This window comes from Magnolia sinica, chromosome 9 (genome assembly GCF_029962835.1).
Source record: "Magnolia sinica isolate HGM2019 chromosome 9, MsV1, whole genome shotgun sequence".
NCBI lineage: Eukaryota > Viridiplantae > Streptophyta > Magnoliopsida > Magnoliales > Magnoliaceae > Magnolia > Magnolia sinica.
In genome coordinates this window covers 86037788-86061917 of record NC_080581.1, presented here as the reverse complement: position 1 = coordinate 86061917, position 24130 = coordinate 86037788, and the positions used below count along the sequence as shown (strand labels likewise).

Here is a 24130-nt window from a genome sequence, read left to right as displayed (position 1 = left end):
TATTGGCCAACTACATCTAATATTTATAATCTTAATAAAAATGGTGGCAACAATGATAACAATACACTGATATGGGTTTATTTTAGGAAGGAAGTGCTGACTCACCTTGTCTACTTGGTTCGAGCCGAGTTGACTCAGCAGCAACCTACAACCCAAACTCTCTCCCTTCTCGCCTGTCATACTATTTGCTTCTTTCCTTCCTTCTCCCTGGCCTTTCACAGGGTCTGGAGTAGGCCAAACTCACGCCCAACTCACATGGTCAGCAGCCCCAGCTCACATGACTTGGCCCAGCGACTCGGCTCAACTCAAGGATGGAAACCGAGTCAGAAAACTCAGACTAGCAGCGAGTTGAGTCCGAATCCGCTCTCTCTCTCTATCCTACCTTCTTCTCTTCTTTTTTTTTTTTTTTTTTTTTTAAAAAAAAAAATTTTTATTGCTGCTGGAAGTATCCAGCCAAGGCCATCAAACCCGACCTGACTTAGCCTCGGTCGAGCTGAGTCGACTCAGTGCCGCATGAAGCCGGCAACGAGACAGCAACCATTCTCTCCCTCACTCGTTTTCGTTCTCTCTCTCTCTCTCTATCTTTCTTCATCTGTTGGAGCTCCCGCAAGGCCAGGAGCAAGTCCGAACCCACAGACTCGGTCCGACTTGGCCTGAGCTCGAGTGGGAGTGCGGCACGGTGGTGTTATGCTACAGCCGCACCACCCCTTTCTCCCCTCTTCTTTCTTTCTCTCCATATTCTTCTTCTTTTCTCCACCGACCTGCATAGACCACTACAGAGATGGCCCACCTAGCAACTGATCTTAGATTAGGGGCTGCAGCAGGGATGAACGGCTAAGCTTCCAACAAGGAAGACGACCCGCCATTAATGGCAGATCATGAACGTCAGCTCCTTCCCCCAATCCGGTCCTTTCAGAAGATTCGTATGGGTCTTAAGAAGCTTGTGGATGGGTTCTATCGAAGCTATAAGAGGGTTTGGTTGGTGGGTTTGCTGGCGGAAGGAAACGGTGGATATTTCATGGCAGCTGCAACCAGAGGAGAAAACCTAGCTATTCTTCCCCCCCTTTATAGCATCCCTAATGATCTAAGGTCCCTTAGATGCGAATGAAAGGCTGGGATTTGATCCCAGCACCCAGCTTTCTCAAAACAGCTGGTACCAAGGCGGTTTTGGGCGTCGGTTTTCCATAGAAAGCCCTAACACATGAGTGGCGCGTGGATGGTCAGGACCCATCCGAAATAGGGGTCTCTGATTGGAGGAGAGATCCTCATACGGATTGCAACAGCTGGCGGTGAGAAATGTTTCCATTTTCGGAAGTTGTGTGCTTTCGGATCCTACTTTTGCCGGTTGTTGTGTGGACACACATGCCGTAAAACCGAATACAACAGTGGGGTTTTGGTTGAGCCCACCTACTGAGTCAGATGGACGGTTCGGATTATCAAGATGGGTCCCAATGGTGGGCCACCATCGAAGCAAACGTACGGACGTACGTTCGCTGGAAGAAAAAGAACGGAAAGGGAGTTCTTCCTTTCGCGGGAGAGCACGGGTCAGACCCGTTTGACTGAGCTGGGTCATCCAGCGCACCGCAGGTGCTTTAGGGTCTGTTTAGGCGGTGGGGCGGGATGGGATTCAAAAAACATAAGTATTAACCGTGGCAGGGATTGTCCCCTGTTGCCATGGGATATGATTAATGCCCTGCTTTGTTGATAATACAGTGGTACATTGAATGGACATACTCACCATCATTTGAAATTACTGAGAATATCATACATGTGTTATATCTAAACTGTTCATTTGTTTTGTAACCTCATTGTATGACATGGGCCTAATAATGAGGTAGATCCAAAACTTATGTGGCCCCAAAGAAGTTTTCAACCATAAGTATTCAATCCCCGTTGCTTTCTATGGTGGGGTTCACTTGAGCATTAGATTTACCTGATTTTTTGGTCCATGCTCTAAAATAATCTCGATATATGGGTGGACGGTGTGGATATAGTCCACACATCATGGTGGGACCTACAACAACTTGCTAACATTGTGTGAAATTGGCACGGGACCCCATGCAATTCTATTTAATGTAATTCCAAGGTTTTCCATCCTTCCCAAACATGGAGTAGAATTGGGACGAGACCCGATGAATCCCATCCCACCTAATTCCTTCTAATCCCACCGCCCAAACAGACCCTTAGCACCTGTGTACATTCTCACTAATGTGAGGCCCGTGGTGATGTTGGTGGGAAATCCACCCCGTCCATGATGTTCCATGGCTCAACTAGGCCATCTTGACCGAAGACGTGGCGGATCAAATGCTCAGGTGGGCCGTGCCAACCGAATCAAGATCCTTAAGTGTCAGTTACGTTGATCCGACAGCGGATCACTCTGAAAATGAACGTCAATGGTTGGAAAGGTCCAAGGGGTCAAAATATGAAACATATCCAAGTACTACGTGGGACTGTGTTCTCGTTGAACTAGGGAAGTCGATTACGTGCATTGATTTCGCGTAACATCTTGGCTCTCATGGGGGCAAAATCAGGTGGGTCCTACCCCGATGTTATTATGAAAATTCATCCCGTTCATTAGTTGAGTCGGGTCATGTTGACCCACGAGTCCAAATTTGAAGTCCATCTGAGCTTCCGGTGGGCCATACGTTGCAAAAGCATGTGGGTGAAACCCACTGTTAAAACTAACGTGAAACCATGTTGCTGCTCAAAATGGGGGTGGGGCATTTGTGGTTGCCTTCTAGAAAATCTGCTCCCTTCACCACCTTTGTCATAATGTTTTGGCACATGGGTCAAAGTATGAATCAGATCTGAGTTCCAGGTGCGTCACACCTTCAATAAGTGTGTGAATTACTCACACCGTTGAAACCCCATGCACTTCTCTTGAGAATTCGTTATTCCACGTTAATTCATTCATTTTGTGTGGAGTGAATTGTACTATTTTTAGTCTCACGATCCGATCTGTTCATCGCGTCGAACACACTCTGTTAGGATAAGAGTTTGAAAATAGAACAGATCCGTTGATCGGGTGGGCCGCACAGTATGTTTTAGCTTCAACGGTAGTATATAATGACATTGAATATTTATAATCTTGCCATCTATTTCTCAACCAGCTTCTGACGTCCATTACATCGGAGTGCGCCACCCGAATTTCTTAAAATTTGGCGGGCATTCTTCATTTTTCGTGTTCTTTCCATTGGTCCAGGTTGGGCCCCAATCTCCCAAGGATGTCCAAGATGCTCCTTTAGTGGCTTACACACTCCGTAATTTAAAATAACATTTGTACACCTCCGATTGATAAGTTACCAGGTAGTTTGGACTTAAACCTAAAGATCTTCATAATGACCGATTCATCCTAATATTCGGATGGCCCATTTGGCGGATGCAAACCTGATGGATGATCAGGTGACTTGTTAAAAATAAGGAAGCTTTATGGCTAGCATTCTAACCATGCATATGGGTGGATGTATGGTCAGTTTTGTGAATGGGTGAACACCAAGTGGATTTCCGGAGTGATCAGGGGTATAGGTCAATGGCGTTTTCATAATTATTGCTGATCTGTAAGTTTTGGAAAATATAATGTCCCCACATGATTATAGGTATGTTTCTGAGAAATTCTTACAAAAGAACGTATATCTAAATCATTATGGAAAAGGAGTTTCTTCGTCATTCCGTTCAAGGAAAAGTTCTTACGTCAAATCATGTGACGAATGGCCTTGTTTTGAAATTCAAGGGTCAGATGGCTTGATCTATAAATGGAGATCATTCTCAATTGATAGATTAGTGTCAGGGAATGGATGTAAGGTCAGGATAGCTAGATTGATGTCATACACATATACGTATCAAGTTAAACTTCATAATAACACTCAAGGACTTTCAATACTCGGGTATTGAAAAGTTCAGGGTCTTACACTTCGATCCATGCATTACAAACGATGACCATGGAAGCGTACAATGCTTTCGGGGAGTGGGCAGCCAAGTTGGTGGACATCTTCAATCTCGATTTCCAAGAATGTCGGGAGGACGTCTGACAGAGATATCCAGACCTAGATCCATGCTGCTTGGAAGATGAAGCTCCCGAAGACCCTACTATTGCTAAAGCCGAGGCTGACTAGATCTCGCAGGAATAACCTCTCCCCCTTTCATTCCTTCTTTTTGTATACTCCTTTTTGGAATGAAAATGGATTTATTTTTTATTTTTTTATTTATTTTTGCACTTGTGATTGCATGTGTGGTTGATCATATGTAGCCTTTTCATACCAAGCACGTAGAATTAGTAGATTGGGCAAAGTAGCCCTTGTAGGCAGGTCATGCATACGCCATATAGAATGTCATGAGGGGACCTTCCTCCCTTTAACTGAGGGAGGTTCCCCATGGTCGATCATGGAGATCTAACATACTAGATAGTAAATGAATTTTTCTTCCCCTTGACCATGAGAAGTTCTTTATTGCCAAATTTGTAGATTTCAAGTTTAGTAGAGAAAGAACAACAAGATTATAAAGGAGCACCTTCTTCCCTTTTGAAGGTGGGAGGTTGCTCGTAGTCAACCATAAGTAACAGTCATCGGATTGGATTGGTCGAGCATAATTACGAAACCTGTAGAGGTCGTGGCAATTTCTCAGGAGTAGTAGATCTTTAGACGCATGGCATTCCACAGATGGGGCAAGAGCTGTCTGTCCATGTATTTCAGTCGATAAGTGCCCGGCCACGTCTCACTCGTTACCTTGTAAGGCACTTCCCAGCTCAGCCCTAAGGTTTCTAAGCCAGGCTCCTTGGTATTTTGAAAAGTTTCGTGAAGGAGCAGGTCTCCTATTCTGAACCTGCATTCCTTGATTCTAGAATTATAGTGTTAAGCAACCCTGTGTTGGTCGGCAATGACCTTCAGGTGCGCTTTCTCCCTTTTTTCTTCGAGCAGGTCGAGACTCAAAGTTATTTGCTTGGCATTCTCGTCTGGATCAAATGATTCGATGCGTGTATATAGTATCCCGACCTCGACTGGTATGACTACCTCTGCACCAAAGGCCAGGTAGAATGGAGTTTCTCCAGTTAAGGTTAAGGTTGTTGTTTGATATGCCTAGAGGACATGTGGTAACTCGTTAGCCCAGGCCCCTTTAGACTTCTGGAGCTTGGTTCTGTGATGGTATTTTTATGATTGTGTTGGCTGCTTCTACTTCTCCATTGGCCCAGGGATGCCATGGTGACGAGAAGTCATTGCGGATGCCAAGTCTTTCGCATAGTCCTCAGAAGCGAGCGTTATCGAACTGCTTACCGTTGTCAGTTATGATTGTGTGTGGGATGCAATATCTGCAGATGATGTTCTTCCAAATGAAGTCAGTGGTCTTCTGCTTGGCTTCGGCCCACTTCGTAAAGTAGTCAATGGATACGACAGCGAATCTAGCCTGCCCCCTACCCATATATAGGAATCCTATGATATCAACGCCCCATTGGGCAAAGGGCCAGGGGCCAGTCAACGGGCTCAACTGCTCAAGTGGCTATCATGGTATCGCAGCAAAGCACTGACACTTCTCGTATCTTCTCACATATTGCTTTTCGTCCTTATGGGTAGTCGGCCAGTAGTACCCTTGTCGAATCATTTTATGAGACAGAGCTCTTCCACCTGAGTGATTGTCGTAGACACCTTCGTGGATTTCTTTCAAGACATACTCGGCTTCGTCGGGTCGAAGGCACCTTAGGTAAGGTAGGAAAAATCCCGTCTTGTAAAGGGCATCTCCCACCATAGTATTCTGAGTTGCCCGGTTTTGGATTCTTCAGGCTTCAATCTTGTCATCGAGAAGTTTGTTTGATTGTAGATAGCGCACAATCGGATTCATTCTGCTCGGCGTTGGGGTAATCGGGAGTGTTTCCTTCAGGTCGGGTTAACCGATGCTAGGCTCGGGTAGGAACTCGATTGACACTGTCTTAGTAATATCATCATCAGTAGCTATGGCTAGCTTTACCAGAGCATCTTCCTGAGAATTTTCTATTCCGGGGACTAGAGTGACTTCACATTTAGTGAACTCGCCCATGAGCTCTCTCGCTTTTTGTAAGTAAGCGATCGTTTCTTGCCCCCTGGCTTGGTACTCTGTGATGACCTGGTTGACGATAAGTTGAGAATCGCTGTAAATCTTCAGGGCTCGAGCTCCCATTGCCTTTACTAGCCTAAGCCTAGTGAGGAGCATCTCGTATTTTGCCTCATTGTTAGAGGTCGAGAATTCAAACCTCAGAGCGTATTGTATGTGCGCAGGTCTAGTCAAGTGCCATGAGAACCAATCTTGCCCCACTACCCTTTGAGTTAGAAGATCCATTGACATTGAGAATTCACTCTAGCGGAATACTTTTGACCCCATTTTATGCCTCCAACGAGGGTACGGGATAAGCAAATTCGACGATGAAGTCAGCCGCGTTCTACCCTTTGATTGCATCTCGAGGTCGGTATATAACATTGAACTCACTGAGGTCGATTGACCATTTTGTCGTACTTCCTGATGTTTTGAATTTTTGGAGTACTTGGCGGAGTGGTTGATCGGTCGGGATAATGATTGTATGGGCCTCGAAGTATGATCGGAGACGCCGTAATGACACGATCAAGACTAGTACCACCTTCTCTATGTTGGGGTATCTGATCTCGGCATGAACCAAATCTTTATTGACATAATATACAGAGAACTATTTATTTCCGATCTCCCGTACCAGGGCCAACTGACTACGGTGGTCGAAATGGCCAAATATAGTAATAACGGTTCTCCGGGTTCTAGCTTGGAGAGCAGTTGGGGTGACCCCAGGTACTCCTTAAGTTATTGAAAAGCTTACTCGCAGTCGCTTGTTCAGGTCTGCTTTGACTTCCCCTTTAGTTTCTTGAAGAATGGTAGACACTTATCTGTGGCTCTAAAGACAAACCTGTTGCGGCCTGTTATCTAACCTGTAAGGCATTAGATCTCCTTTGTAGTCTTAGGGGATTTCATGTCTAGGAATGCTCAGATTTTTTCAGGATTCACATATATTCCTCTTTAATTGACTAGGAAACCAAGGAACTTTCCCGAGTTGATACCTAAGGCACACTTGCTCGGGTTTAGTTTCGTCTGATACTTTCTTAGGATAACGAACATTTCCTCAAGGTCGGCAACATGATTTATCGCTTTAATGCACCTGACTAGCATATCGTCAATGTAAACTTTCATTACGTGGCCAACCCGTTTGGCAAATATTTTGTTGACGAGGCCTTGGTAAGTTGGTCCAGCATTTTTCAGCCCAAAGGGCATTACCTTGTAGCAGTAAAGTCCTCTATCACTGACAAAGGTTGTCTTTTGCTTGTCGTGCTTATGCATGAAAATCTTATTGTGACCCTAATATGCGTTCATAAAGCTTAGAAGTTCGTGTCCAACCATACTATCGACCAGTTGGTCGATTCTCGGGAGAGGGAAACTATATTTTGGACATGTTTTTATTTAGGTCACTGTAAACGACACATACTCATCAATTGCCATTAGACTTCTTTATTACCACGAAGTTTGCCAACCAATCTGAGTAACAGGCTTCCTTGGTGAATCCGGCCTCTAGGAGTTTGCTAAGTTCCTCATCAATGGCCGCATACTGCTCTGGGTTGAACATGCGTCATTTTTACCTTACGACTCTATAGTTAGGGTCGACGTTCAGCTTGTGGACCATCACCTCCGGGTCTATGCCGGGCATGTCTTGGTTAGACTAGGCGAAAATGTCATCGTGTTACTTTAGTAAACCAATAATTTCGTCTCGCTGGCTGGGTGCTAGTAACGAGTGACCTAAAATGTGCGGGTCAGGTTGGTTTCGTAGAGGGGCATAATCACGAAGTCCTCCACCGGTGACCCCCTCTTGATAGACTCTTGTTGTGGGTCCAGGGAGCTGATGGTCATTGTCTGTTGTTGTGATTTTTGCTTTGAGCATTGTCGAATAGCACTATCAGGCTTCATGTTGGCCGCCCTTGACTTGGTTGACACTATACTCGGTCAGGAACTTTATCGCAAGATGGTATGTGGACACTGCAGCTCTCATGGCATTAAAGGACGGTCGTCACATGATCAAATTGTAAACAGACAGGCAATCGACCATGAGAAAGTCGATCATGGTGGTCCTCTGGTTAGGACCTTCTCCAACAGTTACGAGCAGAAATATAATTCCCTTAGAGGTGATCATTTTCCCTGCGAACCCGAGCAAGGAGGTGTGAACAGTCCGTAACCTGGATCTCCCAACCCCTATTTTATTGAAGGTGGTAATGAATAGGATGTCGTCTGAGTTGCCGGTGTCAACCAGTATCCGATGCACCTTATGGTTGCGCACAATTATAGTGACTACCAGAGCGTCGTCATGTGGGTAGTGGACTCCTTGGGCGTCTTCCTCCGTGAAGGTCAAGTTGCAGGGCTTAACCTCTTTTATTTTGTGGTCCTACTAGTGAGGTATACATGATGCTCTATGCCGATATTACTTATGTTTCGAGCATGTGCTTTGCGTGCTCTATTTGTATACCATATCCGGCCGATTTACCAATTATGGTGCATGTTACGCCCACCGCCTCATTGTTTTTCTAGTTGTCATGTTGCTTGTCCTGTTTGTCTGGTCGGTCGTCTCTTCTTTTTTTTGACAAACTCTTGCAGGTGCCCTCTTCGGATAAGGGACTCAATCTCTTCTTTGATGTCGAAACATTCTGTAGTGTTATGGCCATGGTCGCTGTGGAAATGATAGTACTTCCACTTATCTCTCTTGTCAGCGTTGACCTTCATGCTTAACCACTTTAGGATTCTTTTGTCACGTATCTCCATGAGCACCTGTTCGGGTGTGGTGTTCAGAGGGGTGTATGAGTGAAATTGGCTCTCTGGCTGTTGACTTGCACACTAACTTCTACTTAGGTCGTCTTCTTTTCTCTTTTTGTTATTAACGGCGGGCGGTTCCCTTTCCTCCTTTCGCTTCTTTTTCTTAGCCGAGCTACCTACATTCTGATTCACTTTTTGTGAATAGAATAGCTCCTCTACATTTGAGTATTTTTTGGGCTCAGTTAAGGAGGTCGGCTAGGGTAGTCGAGGGATTCTTGCCAATCGAGAAGAGGAACTTTCCTTCCTTAAAGCTAGATATCATGGTGGTCAAGACTATCTAGTCGGAGTAATTATTGACCTGCACCGCTTCCGCATTGAAGCGAATGATATAGTCCTTCAGCAACTCATCTTCCCTCTGGGTGACCATGAGGAGATGAGTTGAGGGCTTCCTTCTGTCTTTCCCACTAATGAACTGTGTGATAAAGGTCTTACTGAGTTGGGCGAAAGAGTTGATAGATTTTGGTTTGAGCTACCTATACCATTTATCTGTTGCTCCCAATAAAGTCAAGGAAAATGTTCGGCGCATTACTGGGCCGGATGGGGCGTGAAGTTCCATTCAGGATCTAAAGGACTCAATATGTTTAGCCAGGTCCCTGGACCTAGAGTAAGGGGTGATCTTGGGCATTGGAACCGCAGTAGAAGTTGAGACCTCATGATATCATCGGTGAATACAGGATCGACTTCTTCCAGCATGGCTTCAATGGAGGCTAGGGCTTTAGCCCAACATGCCTGCTGAATATCACCGAGCCAATCTCGAATTTCTTTGAGCTCAGCCTCCCATGGGACCTCACTCTCTGTGATAACTTCATGGTCCTTCCCGCTCCTTCTTCTAGGGTGTGCATAGGTCAGCTTCAGCTAGCATGGTCATTCCCACCATATGCGTGGGAGCCTACCCATATTGTGTTGGTTGATCCTTCATCGCATACAGATTGCAAAGTGCCTGCGGAGGTTGGGATTGCTCTGTCATTGCCCCCACCTCCACGCCTTGGTCGAGGAGTGGTGGGTGTCTCTCTAATATTCACATTATTTGATTTACGTTACCAGCCAAGGCCTCGACTTGGTTTTATAAGGAGATGAGTCGAACCCCCCTTTTCCGAGATCGTTGCCCGACTGCTGCGGGAGGGGGGTCGGTCTGGTGGTCCGAGTGAGGTGCTTGAGGATCTTTAGGCTACTCTTCTGGCATAGGATCGGTTCGGTAATGGTGGGTAAAGCTATTTTCCTCCTTTAGCCATTATAAAATAAAGTGAAAAAATGGTTGGTAGCCTTGATATGAAGGGAACTTCTGATTGGCTTCAGTGTCGTTTCTACAGACGGCGCCAAACCGTTGATGCTAGAATTTGGTTAACTCTGCTCCACCTCCTACAAGCCGCGGAGTACCTGCAACTCAAGGGAGAAAAGGAAGACAATGGAGGTGCCGATTAGGGCTGGGGACCCTCTGATGCCTAAGTCAGGTGTGTGGACTCACAGTAGGCATAGTAGAGTCACGATAATAGTGTGTACCTTCTCTTTGAATAAAGTGGTGTATTTATAAGCTAGTCCCCGCATCTTGCGTATCTAAATAGATCTATAAGATACGTTGGGAGGGCTTGTATTGGGGTCGGATTTGGTTCTCAGATATTTCTTTGACACTCTGATTATTCCTCCATTTATGTGATTTTCAACTCAAACTCCATAAAGAACCCATTTTCGTACGACACATGATTGTTCTCCGGATATCCCTATTTCGAGTCTGAGGCCAATTTCCAAGGCCGAGGTCAACTCCCAACCTTGAGGTCGAGTCAAAGGCCGAGGTTGGTATGTAAGCAAATAAGTCGTATCCTGGATTTGCACTCACTCGGTCATAAAGTCACCCTGCCCAGTCCATTTCTTCTAGCCCAGAGTTCGCTTCGATGGTCTCGTCTCTATACATTGGGTCATCTCAAGTTTACCCATAACAAGGTCAACCTCCTCTTAGTACCACTCCCGGGCTTTTTATGTGGTCGAGCTCTATGGGTCCCATCATGATGTGTGATGGACATTTGCATTGTGCATTTGGTAGGTCCCTTAGGTTCTGGAATGTGCCAAAAATTAGTTGTATCCAAAACTCAGATGGGCCAAACTATCCAAAACCATGGAGAATCATGCCTAAAACATTTAAAGCACTTGGTGGGGCCATCTGAGTTTTGGAATGGCATAAAATTTGGTGTGACCGCTTATCCAAATGGGGCACACATAATGAATGGGCTGGATGTCTAAACCACATCTACAACCAGGATGGTTTCAATGACTGGGCATCCACTATCACTTATCGCTTGTAGGGTGACCCATCTAAGTCATAGTTCAGCCTGATTTTTAGCTCCAAGGCACACTATGGAAGGGTGCAACTGATTAACAGGGTGAATGTCCCTCGCACCACATTGGGGCCCATAGAGCTCGACCTCAACATCGTAGTACCTTTTTTTTTGTATATATGTGTACGTGCACAAGGACGTGCGCATATGCATATACATACATACATATATATTAAGCATTTCCACTTTTGTACACCGATTCTCTCCCCAGAATTACTGCATAAGGGAATGTTTTAACACGTGGAACTTTTGTGGGCCCCACCATAATGTGTTAAATCTGCACTATCCATCTATTTTCCCAGTCATTTGAGGGCAAGATCCCCAAAACGAGGCCAATGCAATGCTCAAGTGGAGCACAACATGGAAAGAAGTGGGGATTGAGTGACTACCGTTCAAACCTTTCTATGGCCCACTTGACATTTTTTCTGTCTAACTTGTTCATAAGGTCACACAGACCTGGATGAAGAGAAAACACAAATATCAGCTTAATCCAAGCCTTCAATAGCCCTAAGAAGTTTTCAATAATAGATGTCCAATTCCCATTTCTTCCTGTGGTGTGGTCCACTTGATCTTTTCATATACATCTTTTTTGAGATCATTCCCTAAAATGATGTACAAAATGGATGTATGGTGTGGATCTAGCACTTACATCATGGTGGGGCTTACTGAAGTTGCCAACTCAATTTCAGGGCATCTGTTCACCACCCACAAATATAAGGTCGCGATGTAGTAATAATCTCGGTAAGACCAAGGTCAAATCCACAGAGACTAAACCTTGTACGTATTCTGAAAGTAACTAGAATAAGATGTAATCTAAATCAGAAGGAATTAAGAGAAGAACTGTGATGTATTTAAACTAAAAGTTGTAAAATTCAAAGGTGGAAAACTAGGGTGTCAAGGATCCACTTGTAGAGATCAGGGAGATCTATGCTCGATTCATAAACACAACTGGAATCAGAGTCCCATCTTTATCCAATTGGAAGATAATTCATTAAAATCCAAATATGAACTTTCTTTGATCTAGTTTTTAATAAAAGATAGGTATGAGAATTAGAATTGATTCCATCACAAAATCATACCCATGAGACAAAGTAAACAACGGAATTTTGCCAATCCACAACCAATCTAAGGGAGTTATGAATGTTAGGAAGGATTCCATCATCCAACCATGCCCAAGAGACGATGGTGAACAACAGGGTTCCTAAATTCACAAAGCCTATAATGAAAAGAGCATACTCAAAGCTATCGTAGATCTATTGTAATTTAAGTCACAACAAACCATTAAAAACTATGAATATTCCTTATAATCAACCTTAAATCAAAGAGAGTTCAACAACCATGAATCAAAGCAATAGAAAACTATCCATCACGCTACAAGCTTTACCTCTTAGCCCTACCTAAGAGGTTTAGCTCATCATAGACATAATGACACTAAAGGCTCTTAAAAATATAAAGGAGAGAAGAAAAAAAACTAAAGAGGAAAAAGATAGAAGAACTCTGGCCGTCTCCACGTTCTCTTCTCTCTCTCTTTCTTCCTTTGCTCTTCTCCACGTCTAAGCTTCTCACAGTGCCTCCACGGTTGCCCCAAAAGATCTAATGCCTAAGCTTTCTTTCTCTTTCCCTTTTATAGAAGCAACAGGAGGTCGGTGGAACGTTTTACACACAGCAAGTGCGTGCGCAGCCGCGAAACGCAAGCCAACTTGTGTTTGGATGCAATTTTCGGCCATAGGAAGCATCGAAAACCTGGTTTTTCTCCATGACTTTGGTCTTTTTTGGCCTGAGATTCCTCTGAACGATTTAGATCATCCAACCGATCAAGGATGGTGGGCCACAACTCCCTGCAATCTCGGACGCGTATGGACATCCATTTTTAGAGATTTCCTACGCTGATATGCTCAGTGGGCCCCACAGTGATGTTTTCGGGAAAATTCACCCCGCTTATTAGATTTTTGACGAAAAACCAGTCAAAAAAGAGTGGTTTTAGTCGAGTTTTGGTGCGATCCACTGTATCAAATCAACTCGTTGTTCATCCTACGTTTTCTGGCGATCCACGTGTGTATGTGTGCATGGGGCCACAAGGTCACTATGGCTAGGGTCATGCCTCCCCTTTGGACGCAATGGACGGTCCTGATCATCCAAATGGATGATAGGTGGGGCCCATTGAGATCAACTGGCGAACAGCATGCGGAAAAATGGGATTTCGACGTGTACAGTTAATTTAGTGTCCTCAGGCCAGATATAAAGTTTCGAGCCAAATGGATGATGGAAACCCTGCGATCTTGCATTCAGGACGACTTTCAAGTCTCTTTTATCATTGATCACTTGATTTTTGTAGATCTCTGGCGTGTAAGTTCTTCGACGTCGGTCACCTGGGGTCCGTCCCCTGCCTTGGTGATTTCTAAGCGTTAAATTCATGCTTTTAGTACCATTTTTCAGTCCAGGCTCCTAAATTTTACAACACAAACACGATTAAAATAGAGCGTCAAACATTATCATGTTCGTAAAATCGGGTAATAACTGAGGTCTAATATGCAATATTTGACCCTCAACAACATCCATTTTGGATAGGTTCCGATGGTGACCCCACCACCAGCCAGCTAGCTAGTGTCAAAGCTTGGTGGTCCCCACCATGATGTATATGTTTTATCCATGATTTCCATCTATTTTAACAGCTTATTTTAGGGTTTAAGCCCAAAAATGAGGCAGGTCTAAATCTCAGGTGGACCACACTAGCTGAAAACAGTGGTGATTGAACTCCCACCATTAAGAACTTCCTCCGGTTCATTAAATCAATAACTCTGGATAAAGGGAAAACACAAATATTAGCCTCATCCTAAACAGAACTTCTGTGGCTGTCAAGAAAACTTCAACGTTAAGAATTCAGCTCCCACTGTTTCCTGTGGTATGCGGTCCACTTGAGCTTTATATCATTTTTGGGCTAAATGACCTTAAAAAAAGAAGAAGAAGAAGAAGTAGAAGAAGAAGAAGATGATGGAGGGTATGGTAAAAACACGTACACCATGAAGGGCCTACATATCCATGACACAAGGGGTCACAGGCAAAACTGCGTCTTCGGTTTTGGTGGTGCGAGAATTCTATGGTATCCACTGTGGAGAAAGGATTATATACGTGGGACCAATCTTTGCTAGGAACATAATTTTCTGCTCGATGCAATGTGAATGAGCCACCTTGGCCACGTTTAATGCTGCAGTGCCCCCAATATGAGTAATGATGTAGACCAATCACAATTGAAGGAAACAGGGAATGGCTATTCCTGTTAAGGAGAGTATAGGGACTAAGGTACATTGTGTAAAGGCTCTGTGAGACCTACAGTGATATATGTATTTCATACACGCTGTCCCTCCGTTTTATCAACTCATTTTAAGAAATGCTCTCAAAATTGAATGATATCCAAAGCTCAAGTGGACCATACTTCAACAAGTAGTCTGGATTTAATACCTGGCATTGAAAACTTCCTAGGTTCACAGGAGTTTTGGATCAAATTGATATTTATGTTTCCGTTCTTCCATGTCTTTATGACGTTATGAAGAGGTTTGATGATCAAAAAAAAAAACCATCATGGTTGGCCGTAGGAAGGTTTCTACCGTGGGTGTCATTGTCCCCACTGCTTTCTATGAGGTGGTCCACTTGAGGTTTGGATCTTCTTCGATTTTGGGCTCGTTGGCTAAAATGATCTTGTAAAATGGATGGACGGTGTGGATATCACACATATATCATAGTAGGGCTCACAGAAGTTTCCCACGTCCGTACTTCTGTTGCTATGTTCTGTAATGGGCAATCCGACTCCAGGGAGAGAAGGGGAACCGAATGCGAGAACAAGTACACGAAGAAAGGACGCGGATTTCCCGCGAAAGCCTTTCGCAGGAAGTTCCTGCACTGGGAACCCAGTTGGGGCCACCGTGATGTTTGTATGGAATCCATCCTGTCCATCGGTTTTGTAAGCTCATTTTAGGCCATGAGAGTAAAATTGAGCAGGATCCACGACTCAAGTAGGCCGTACTAAAGGAAAAGGTGGTTGGGGAAATTCATACCGTTGAAACCTTCCTGGGTTCTACAGTGATGTTTACATGCCATCCATACCGTTAATAACGTCATTCTTACTGGGATGAACTGAAAAAACAAATATTAGAATGATTCAAAACTTCTGTGGCCCATGAATATTTCAACTGTCCAAATTCAATTCTCACATTTTCGGCCCACTTGAGAATTAGGTACGGTTCATTTTTGTCCTTATGTCCTAAAATGAATTCACAAAACAGATGGACGTAGAGGATTTCTTAAAATCATCACAGTGGGCCCCACCTGGGTTCCCAGCGCAGGAACTTCCTGCGAAAGGCTTTGGCAGGAAATCCCCGTCCAAGAACAAAGTTTAAATACGTAGGTATTTTTATTTTTTATTTATTAATTTTCTCAGGCGACTAATAAGAGGAATTTGTTGTGCCTTCAACATAGAAGATCTGCACTCATATATTTGACATTTGTTGCCTTCATTTCTTATTTTACAGAAATTCCGATGGCGGATAGTATTGTTCAATTCGGGTTAGAAACTCTAAGTGCCCTTCTATCTCGAGAAGCATCACTAATAACAGGAGTGCGCAATGAACTAGGAGAAATCAAGCTGGCACTCGAACGTATGCAAGCTTTGTTGAAGAATGCTGATAAAAGAAAAGAAGGCAATGAAGAAGTGAGAACCTGGGTGAGGCAAGTAAGAGATTCCACATATGATGTAGAAGACATCATCGACGAGTTCATGTATCGCATGGATAGACCACAAGGAGGTTTTCTCCTTAACATCGTTCACCTCCCAAAGAATATCTACAACAAGCATTGCTTCACCATCCGACTCCAAGAAACCAAGGTTAAGGTTCATAACCTTTTCGATACAGGAGTTGGCTTCGGTCTCAATCAAATAGGAGAAGGAACAAGCTCTCATGATGTTAGCAAAATGTGGCAACGTGATGTACAAACTTCTCTTTCCTTAGAGGAAGATGACATTGTGGGGATGAAGAAAGAATTATATTTGATAGTCAGATGGTTGGTGGAGGAAGAACAACGACGCACGGTGATTTCAGTGACGGGTATGGGTGGGGTGGGCAAGACCACTCTTGTCACTAAAGCCTACAAGAACGAACTAGTAAAGAAGCACTTCGACTGCTCGGCATGTGTTTCAGTCTCACAGACTCTTAGAATCGATGAAGTACTGCGAAGCATCATGAAACAATTCCTTGAGGCCACAAAGGACGTTGTTCCAAATGACCTAGCCACCAGTGATGCTAGCGACTTAAGGCAGATGATTAAAAGACATCTCGAATCGAAAAGGTATCTGATTGTCTTGGATGATATCTGGAGTATGAATGATTGGAATCAACTAAGTGTCATGTTTCCAGACTACAGATGCGGAAGTAGGTTAGTAGTTACAACAAGAGACAGAAATGTGGCTTTTGCAGCCGGAGAGGGAAGCCGTGTCTGCCGGCTTGATCAGCCTCTACATCCAGAAGAGGCGTGGCAGCTATTCTGTAAGAAGGCATTTCGGAACAAACCCTGCCCTTCAGAGCTCGAGAAATTGGCTCGATCCATAGTAAAAAAATGTCAAGCTTTACCTCTTGCAATTATTGCGATGGGCAGACTCCTGTCATTGACAGATGAGAACGTGTTTGAATGGAGCCAAGTCTATGATAAACTAAGTTGGCACTTGAATAACAATGAAACGCTTGAACCAATAAAGCTCATCTTGTTGCTTAGCTTCTACTATCTGCCTTACCGCCTTAAGCAATGTTTCTTGTATTGTTGTATGTTTCCGGAAGATTATTTAATTCACCGCAAGAAGTTGATAAGGTTATGGGTGGCAGAGGGTTTCGTTGAAGATGCAGGTCAAGTTTCAATGGAAGAGGTGGCAGAGGAATACCTAAAGGAACTCATTCATCGTAACACACTTCAGCTTGTCGAGATGAATCTCTCTGGAAGGGTGAGAACTTGTCGAATGCATGATATTGTACGTGAAGTGGCCTTTTCCTTATCTGACGAAGAAAAGTTCTGCATCACATGCGATGGGAAGCAAACAGGGCAAGGGAGCAACGTACGGCGCATGTCAATCTACAAATCTGGAGAAACTATTCAACATAGCATGAGTATGTCACAGCTTCGCTCTCTTTTAGTGTTTGAAGGAAGCACATCTTTCTCATCTTCTCTAAATACCATAGCATCAAGTTCTATGTTATTGAGGGTCCTAGATTTACAGGGAGTTCCTATTGAAAGCTTACCAGATGAATTGACGAATCTATTCAATTTGCGGTTTCTTAACTTGAAGAATACTAATGTTAGCGAGCTTCCAAAATCCCTAGGAAGGTTGCAGAACCTGCAAACATTGAATGTTAAAAAAACAGGGATCAGGAGGCTACCGAGTGGGGTTGTGGAGCTACAGAAACTACGCCACTTAACCGGCTATCGACATAATATGGCAGATCCATCGACTTTCGAGATGGTGAGTAGCATCCAAGTTCCTATAGGAATATGTAATATAACAAGTTTACAAAGTCTAACAAATATCGAAGCAAAAGAAGGGGAAATTGTGAGACAAATTGGGAACTTAACCCAACTGAGAACACTTGGCATTTCCAAGGTTAGAGCAATCAACGGAGCTGAGTTGTGCACCTCCATCGCCAAGCTGAAATACCTTGTTTTCTTGGGTGTTAAGGCAATCAACGAAGAAGAAACACTTCAATTGGAAGAGCTCTCTCCTGATCATCTGCCACTTTTTCAGAAGCTTACCCTGTGTGGACGTTTGGAGAAGGTGCCTCGATGGTTTAGGTACCTTGCGCATCTCACCGATTTGGGGTTGAATTGGTCTAAGCTGAGAGAAGATCTGCTTTCATCACTGCAAGCATTGCCCAATCTGGTGCGCCTTTCTCTTGTGAAGGCCTATGAAGGGCAGCAGTTGTGTTTTCACGATGGATGGTTCCCTAAACTCAAGAATTTATATTTAGGGGACCTGACACAACTAAATCGGGTAGTGATAGAGAAGGGAACATTGCCAAGCATCCAACAGCTAACTGTGTTCAGATGTCGAGAGTTGAAGACGCTTCCAGAAGGGATTGAATATCTCACCAAACTCCTAGTTCTCAGATTATTCGAAATGCCAACAGAATTGACAGAGAGGTTGCAGCAAAAAGATGGAAACGAGGAGGACCGTAGAAAGGTGGGGCACATTCCCTTCATCGACGGTGGACGCTGGACAGAAGAGGGGTGGGAATTGCATCGATGGATGTCGAGAGTTGAAGAAGCTTCCAGAAGGGATCGAATACCTCACCAAACTCCGAGTTCTCTGGTTATGCGACATGCCAACAGAATTGACGGAGAGGTTGCAGCAAAAAGACGGAAACGAGGAGGACCGTAGAAAGATGGGACACATTCCCTTAATCTACGGTGGACGCTGGACAGAAGAGGGGTGGGATTTGCGTCGACTCAACTAATCATCCATCGATTCAGGTAATCCTTCTTTTGCTGATGAGGTAAGGCTAGCTGTACAAAATTTCGGTTCTCCATGAATTTCCAAATTCGCAAATTTATTTCTTAAATCTATGCAATTGGGGATTTTTGAGCATGATCAACGGTTTGGATCATTGAACATGACCAAGATCCAACGGCTATATTCCTGAAGGTGGACCATGGTTAAAAGGCCCGGTAACTCGACTTGTTGTGCCAGAGTCTGAGTCTCGACTCACCTGACTCCGGGCTGAATTGGTATTACTCACTTTTTCTTTTTTTTTTTTTGGAGTTAATAAATGGTTCAGATCAATCGACTGGACTGTCCAAGTGAACAGATGCAAGAACATTATACCCTAGTGCACAGAGAGTACCAGAGCATTTTTATTTACTATCGATTTTATGTGGAAGCCTCTCACTCTGTTTTTGAAAAATCTTCATGCTATCAGAGCCTCAGTGGTATCATTAATTCCGGTGACCTTCCTACATTCTGATGAATCCAATCACCACCAAAACCCATCTTTGTCAATCCAACGATTCCCCATATATCTCCCATACCTCCTACCCGCCCTTTCAACACTCCTCTAAAACTCATTCCAGCGACCTTCCTCCATTATGGTGAACCCAATCCGTCTCAAAACCCATCTCTGCCAGCAACTATCCAAAAACAGAAAACACAAATGGACAAGAAAGGGAAAGGAAAAAAAAATACCTCAAAACCCTGCTCTGTTTCATCCCCACCTGCAGACCAGACAGTGCTCCACCTCTCGCACGAGCACTCCCTTCTCCCTCTGCCTGTGGACCAGAACTCCGATCGACATATTGCCTATGAATCAGGACCGGACCGGACCGGACAAAAACCCTCTTCGGCCACCTGATTGGGGGCGACTGATGGTATCAAACCGGATCGGTCTGACTCGTCAAACCATGAGCTAGCCCAAGCTTGACCTGATTCTTAATAGGGCCTGAAAGCATGCCCCATCCAAGCTATTTCCATTGATTGTAGGCCCAACTCAGCTATTATCATTGTAAATGGGCCTTCTTTTGGGCTTAGTTTGGATTTCATATGGCTAGGGTCCCAAGTTCTTTGTTCAGGAAATCCTAGCTGTCCAGAGTTCCATTCTTACCGCATTATATATTCTTAATAATCTATGAGTTGGTGGAGATTCATGCACAGCCCATTGAACCAAAGTCCATATCACCAAATGATGAACCCTACTGGTGAGGGCTCGAGATTTTCTTTCTCCATTTTTTGGTATTAGTTCGATGGTATTGAAGTGGGTTCAATGCCATCGACGGTTTAATCGATGCCATCGAAGTCCCATCGAACGTATGCGCAAATTTACATAGAGTTGCATATATGCGGGATTTGTTTTCTATTTTGAGTGGGATTCTCTTATATATATACATATATATATATATATATATATATATATATATATATATATATATATATATATATTTATATATATACGTGCACAGAGGAAGATTCGAAGCTTGTTTGAATCGAGTATTTTCTCTATCTCTTGTAATTTCTACTTTCATAGTATTTTTACCGCTTTGTACCGTGTTTTCTTCGTAAGAGTTTTTCCATGTTAAATTCGGTGTATTTACATTATACTTGCTTGGTGTGATTGAATTACTTTACTTGATTCATTTCTGCGTGCTTCTGCGGTCCCCAACAATAACCAATCCATCAATCAGTAGGGTTCCCTTCGTGTGTATCTTGGTGTATAGCTGATGCAACGTAATTCAACAAGGTACAATCAAATGAACGGCCTAAATCTCATATGCACGCCACATGTACAGATATTGCATATTGGCACTATCTCATTTTTTAATTTCTACCGTTGCATTGTTTTGGTGCATATGTACCCTACCTGATGTAGTAACTGCTTTAACCCAATAACATATATGATGGGTCGGACCGGATCCATTGATTGGCTGTCAACAAACATATCATGGTACTGCTTAAGGATAAACATAGGAGTTTGCTACTGCATATCATCAATTTGTACATTTGGGACCTTGTTCAGTAATCTAAACCGTTGATCACATAGTTCAACATGTATAGATCTGTTATAGTTCTGTCATGGATCTATTGGTGAATCTATTATGGATCTGTTATTTTATATATTGTGGATTTATTATTTGTCCACGATTAATCTAATACTGTATCATGCTATCAATTTATTGTTGTGGAACTCTGTCCCAGTTGTGAGGAGATTAGAAGGATGTTGAACATTACAGGAGCAAAATATCCGAGGTGGTGCTGCAATCACTGAGGATGGGGAGCTGAAGCATGTGTTCTCAGCCATTGATTCAAGTGAGAGGCTACGGAGGTTGTTGATGTCTACTTGGTGAATTTGAGATCCATTTGGTGCTCTGTGTCCTGAACATTGGACGTGTTGTGTTTGTGATAAGTGTGGCTGTACGTACATAAATGGAATAATGGTTACCATCCTGAAAGGATTTTATGTGTGGCTATATGCTCAAGATGATTGTTATGATCTAGGCATGATTATGTGTTAATAAATGTGGATTTTTCCCTAGTATAGGTGGAAAGTGGGTGTTAGACATCCACTGTATTGGACATGTTGGAATGTATGTCATTTTAGATCAATGAATCATATATATATTTTGCAATCAATGTTTTGTTTATTGTTCATTATCATTGTGTATGTATTAAAGAATGTAATTAGGAGGGATCTGTATACATTGAGACTTTTATATTCTTAGGGAATGAAGTAGGACAAGTTTAATGTGAAATATATTTTGAGGTATGACTTATTAAGTTATTCATATATCTAAAATATTGTCATTGCCACGATAAGATAGCTTATCTCATTGGCTATTATATATTGTGTGCATGTGGTTGATGTGTTTATGGTGATTCTCTACCATGGGATTGTGTTTCCACATATGGATAAGTGTGTGCATGCATAAGCATTGACTAAATTGAGGAAGTCAAGCTAAATTTAGCTGTCCGATATTAACTTCTACTTTCTAATGCTTGTTTTTATCTTTAGATTTGGGAGAACCTAAGGTCCTATTAGGGATGTGATTGATTACTTTGATTCATAGTAATCCATTATGCAAAAATCCTGGAATCATGACGCAAGGAAGGACGTGAGGTCGAGCACCATCTTCCTCAAGAGGATAACTATTCCGAATCCATGGAACTTCTCTGGACTCTTCACAGAGACTTCTCGAATCCACGAGGAAAGAAAGCAGAAAATAGAAATAAATTCTAATAAATTTGAAATTGATTAATCAATGAATAAAAGTAATTTCATAACCCTTTAAATAGGGGTACCAAGCAATGCGAAAGAAATCAGAATCAAACTACAACTAAAACTCCTAGAATTCGTGACTTACTATAAATAGTAAAGAAAGTCGTGATGTCTACTAGTGCGCAAGGTTTTCGGCCAAAAATAGTAAGTGTCCTATTTGACTTCACCAAACTGTTCTCCTAAATTTTCTTAGCTCTTTTCACGTTGGACGCAACTCCTAAAGCACAATGGATGAAGAGTTATAATCAAACTAAAACTTACTATTTATAGTAAAAACGAAATTAAAATAGGGAAACAACCGTCGATCTGGCAGTATTTCGCAAATCCGGCTTGGGCAACCTAGCATAGCTGGGTTGGTTGGCTAAAGTAGATCGTTCTACCCCATAATCATATTTTTTATGTTAGATATCTCATTTCAGATTGCGAGATATGCCCGATTTAAGGTCTGATGGTTTGAATCACTTCTGTCGTCCAACGGGCCTTTTCTGATCCATCTTGGCCATGTAACTGTCCGCGACCCGCTCGACATCAAATCATAAAGAAAACTAAGATGCATGTCTCATTTTAGTTAATAGTGAGTTATTTATAAGAGATTTTAGTAAAGATTCAAAAATAATATTAATAATCCATAATTTATATAAGGTTGCATTTCGCTACACCAAATATCATGATATTTAGTAGTAAATGAGTCCAAGTTGGCTTTGATATCATGAAATTTCATTATGCAAAATATCATGATATATATATTCAACGAATAAAACCTAATCTAGTAGTGTGCGTTGTAAATAAAGTTAACTATGGATTAAGGTGCCAAAATTGTAGCTCCTCTCTAAATAAGAATGGCAAGGAAAGGGAGAAGAAATGGTGGTTACAAGGCAATCTAGAGGAAAGAGGATCTGCTAAGTTATTTGCGGGGTGCATAAACCTCAAATAGAGTAGGAACTGCCAGGGTAAAGGGTTAAGAAAATAAGAATATGGTCTGAAGTAGGGGTACTGATGGGAACTGGGAGTTGTCCCTCTGCCCGAGTCCAGTGGTTTATCCATGTGTTGGCTTGGAGCATCCCTTGTACCTCCTTCATCACAGCAACTATTGCATCATCTCAATATCAGGAGTTCAAATTCCAATCAACATGCTTGATCCCATCAAGAAACTCCTGATTTATTCCAATGACTCATTGGACAATTTTTTAGGTGCTACTCGATACCATTGAGGAAGGCTTCAATCCTATTGAAGGACCTTCAATGGCTATTGATCACATCGACGGAAGTGCTCAATTTTACGAAATTGCGAGAATTATTTCCAATTCCTGGTGCAATTATATATATATATATATATATATATATATATATATATATATATAGGGAAAAGGTATTATGCGCTCGACCTCACGATAAGCTCCCATGAGGTCGAGCTGTGTGGGCCCCACCGTGATGCGTGTCGACCATCAACATCGTGCATTTGATGGGTCCCCTTTAAATTATGGGATATCCCAAAAATCAGCCATATACGGAACTCAGGTGGGCCATACCATCTAAAAGCATGTGAAGACACCGTTAAAACATATAAAAGCACTTGGTGGGGCCCACCTGAAATTTGCATGCTTCTAAAACTTGGTTTGAACCCTCATCCAAGTGGGACACACATAATGGATGGGTTGGATTTTCAAACCACATCTCGGTGGGCCCAAAAAATGATTATGAATGTTTTAATGGTGCACGGCCCCTCTCCACTTCTATATGTGGTGTGGCCCACACAAGTCACGGATTGACTTGATTTTTGAGACCTAGGCCCATGATGGAATGGTGCATCTGACTGATGGGGTAGATGTTCGAAACGCATCACAGTGGGGCCCACACAGCTTGACCTCATGGGACGGACTCGTGAGGTCGAGCGCATAGTACCTTTTCCTATATATATATGTGTGTGTGTGTGTGTGTGTGTGTGTGTGTGTGTGTGTGTGTGTGTGTGTGTGGGTGGGTGTAAACAGGGTTAGGATTAATTTTAAGAAGGGCTCATCATTTCTAGGGTTTGAGGAGGAAAAAACGAGAGTTATCTAAGCATTGTAAGTGATTCCGTCTCTTGTACTTTTTGCTTTCATAGTAATTCGATATTGCTTTGTGTCGTGGTTTTTTCCCACAATGGCTTTTACATGTAAAAATCGT

At 42.9% G+C, this 24130-nt stretch overlaps 1 protein-coding gene and 1 long non-coding RNA gene across 2 annotated transcripts; both read left to right on the top strand.

The window, feature by feature from the left end:
* The first annotated feature begins 15705 nt into the window (after positions 1-15705).
* On the top strand, positions 15706-18287 carry LOC131255310 (disease resistance protein RPM1-like). Its single transcript, XM_058256008.1, has 2 exons — positions 15706-18146; positions 18203-18287. The coding sequence occupies exons 1-2, from the start codon at positions 15706-15708 to the stop codon at positions 18285-18287; spliced, it is 2526 nt and encodes an 841-aa protein (XP_058111991.1).
* A 171-nt stretch (positions 18288-18458) lies between these two features.
* Positions 18459-21229, top strand: LOC131255942 (uncharacterized). Its single transcript, XR_009176527.1, has 2 exons — positions 18459-18677; positions 20890-21229. It is a non-coding gene; the product is annotated as an uncharacterized LOC131255942 (long non-coding RNA).
* The last annotated feature ends 2901 nt before the right edge of the window (positions 21230-24130 follow it).

What these genes read in the sequence shown, in the direction of transcription:
- LOC131255310 (XM_058256008.1), top strand. Translation starts at nt 15,706, where the DNA reads ATGGCGGATAGTATTGTTCAATTCGGGTTAGAAACTCTAAGTGCCCTT. An exon ending in TTGTGTTTTCACGATGGATG is followed by an intron (nt 18,147 to 18,202) that starts GTTCCCTAAACT and finishes TAAATCGGGTAG; the next exon opens with TGATAGAGAAGGGAACATTG.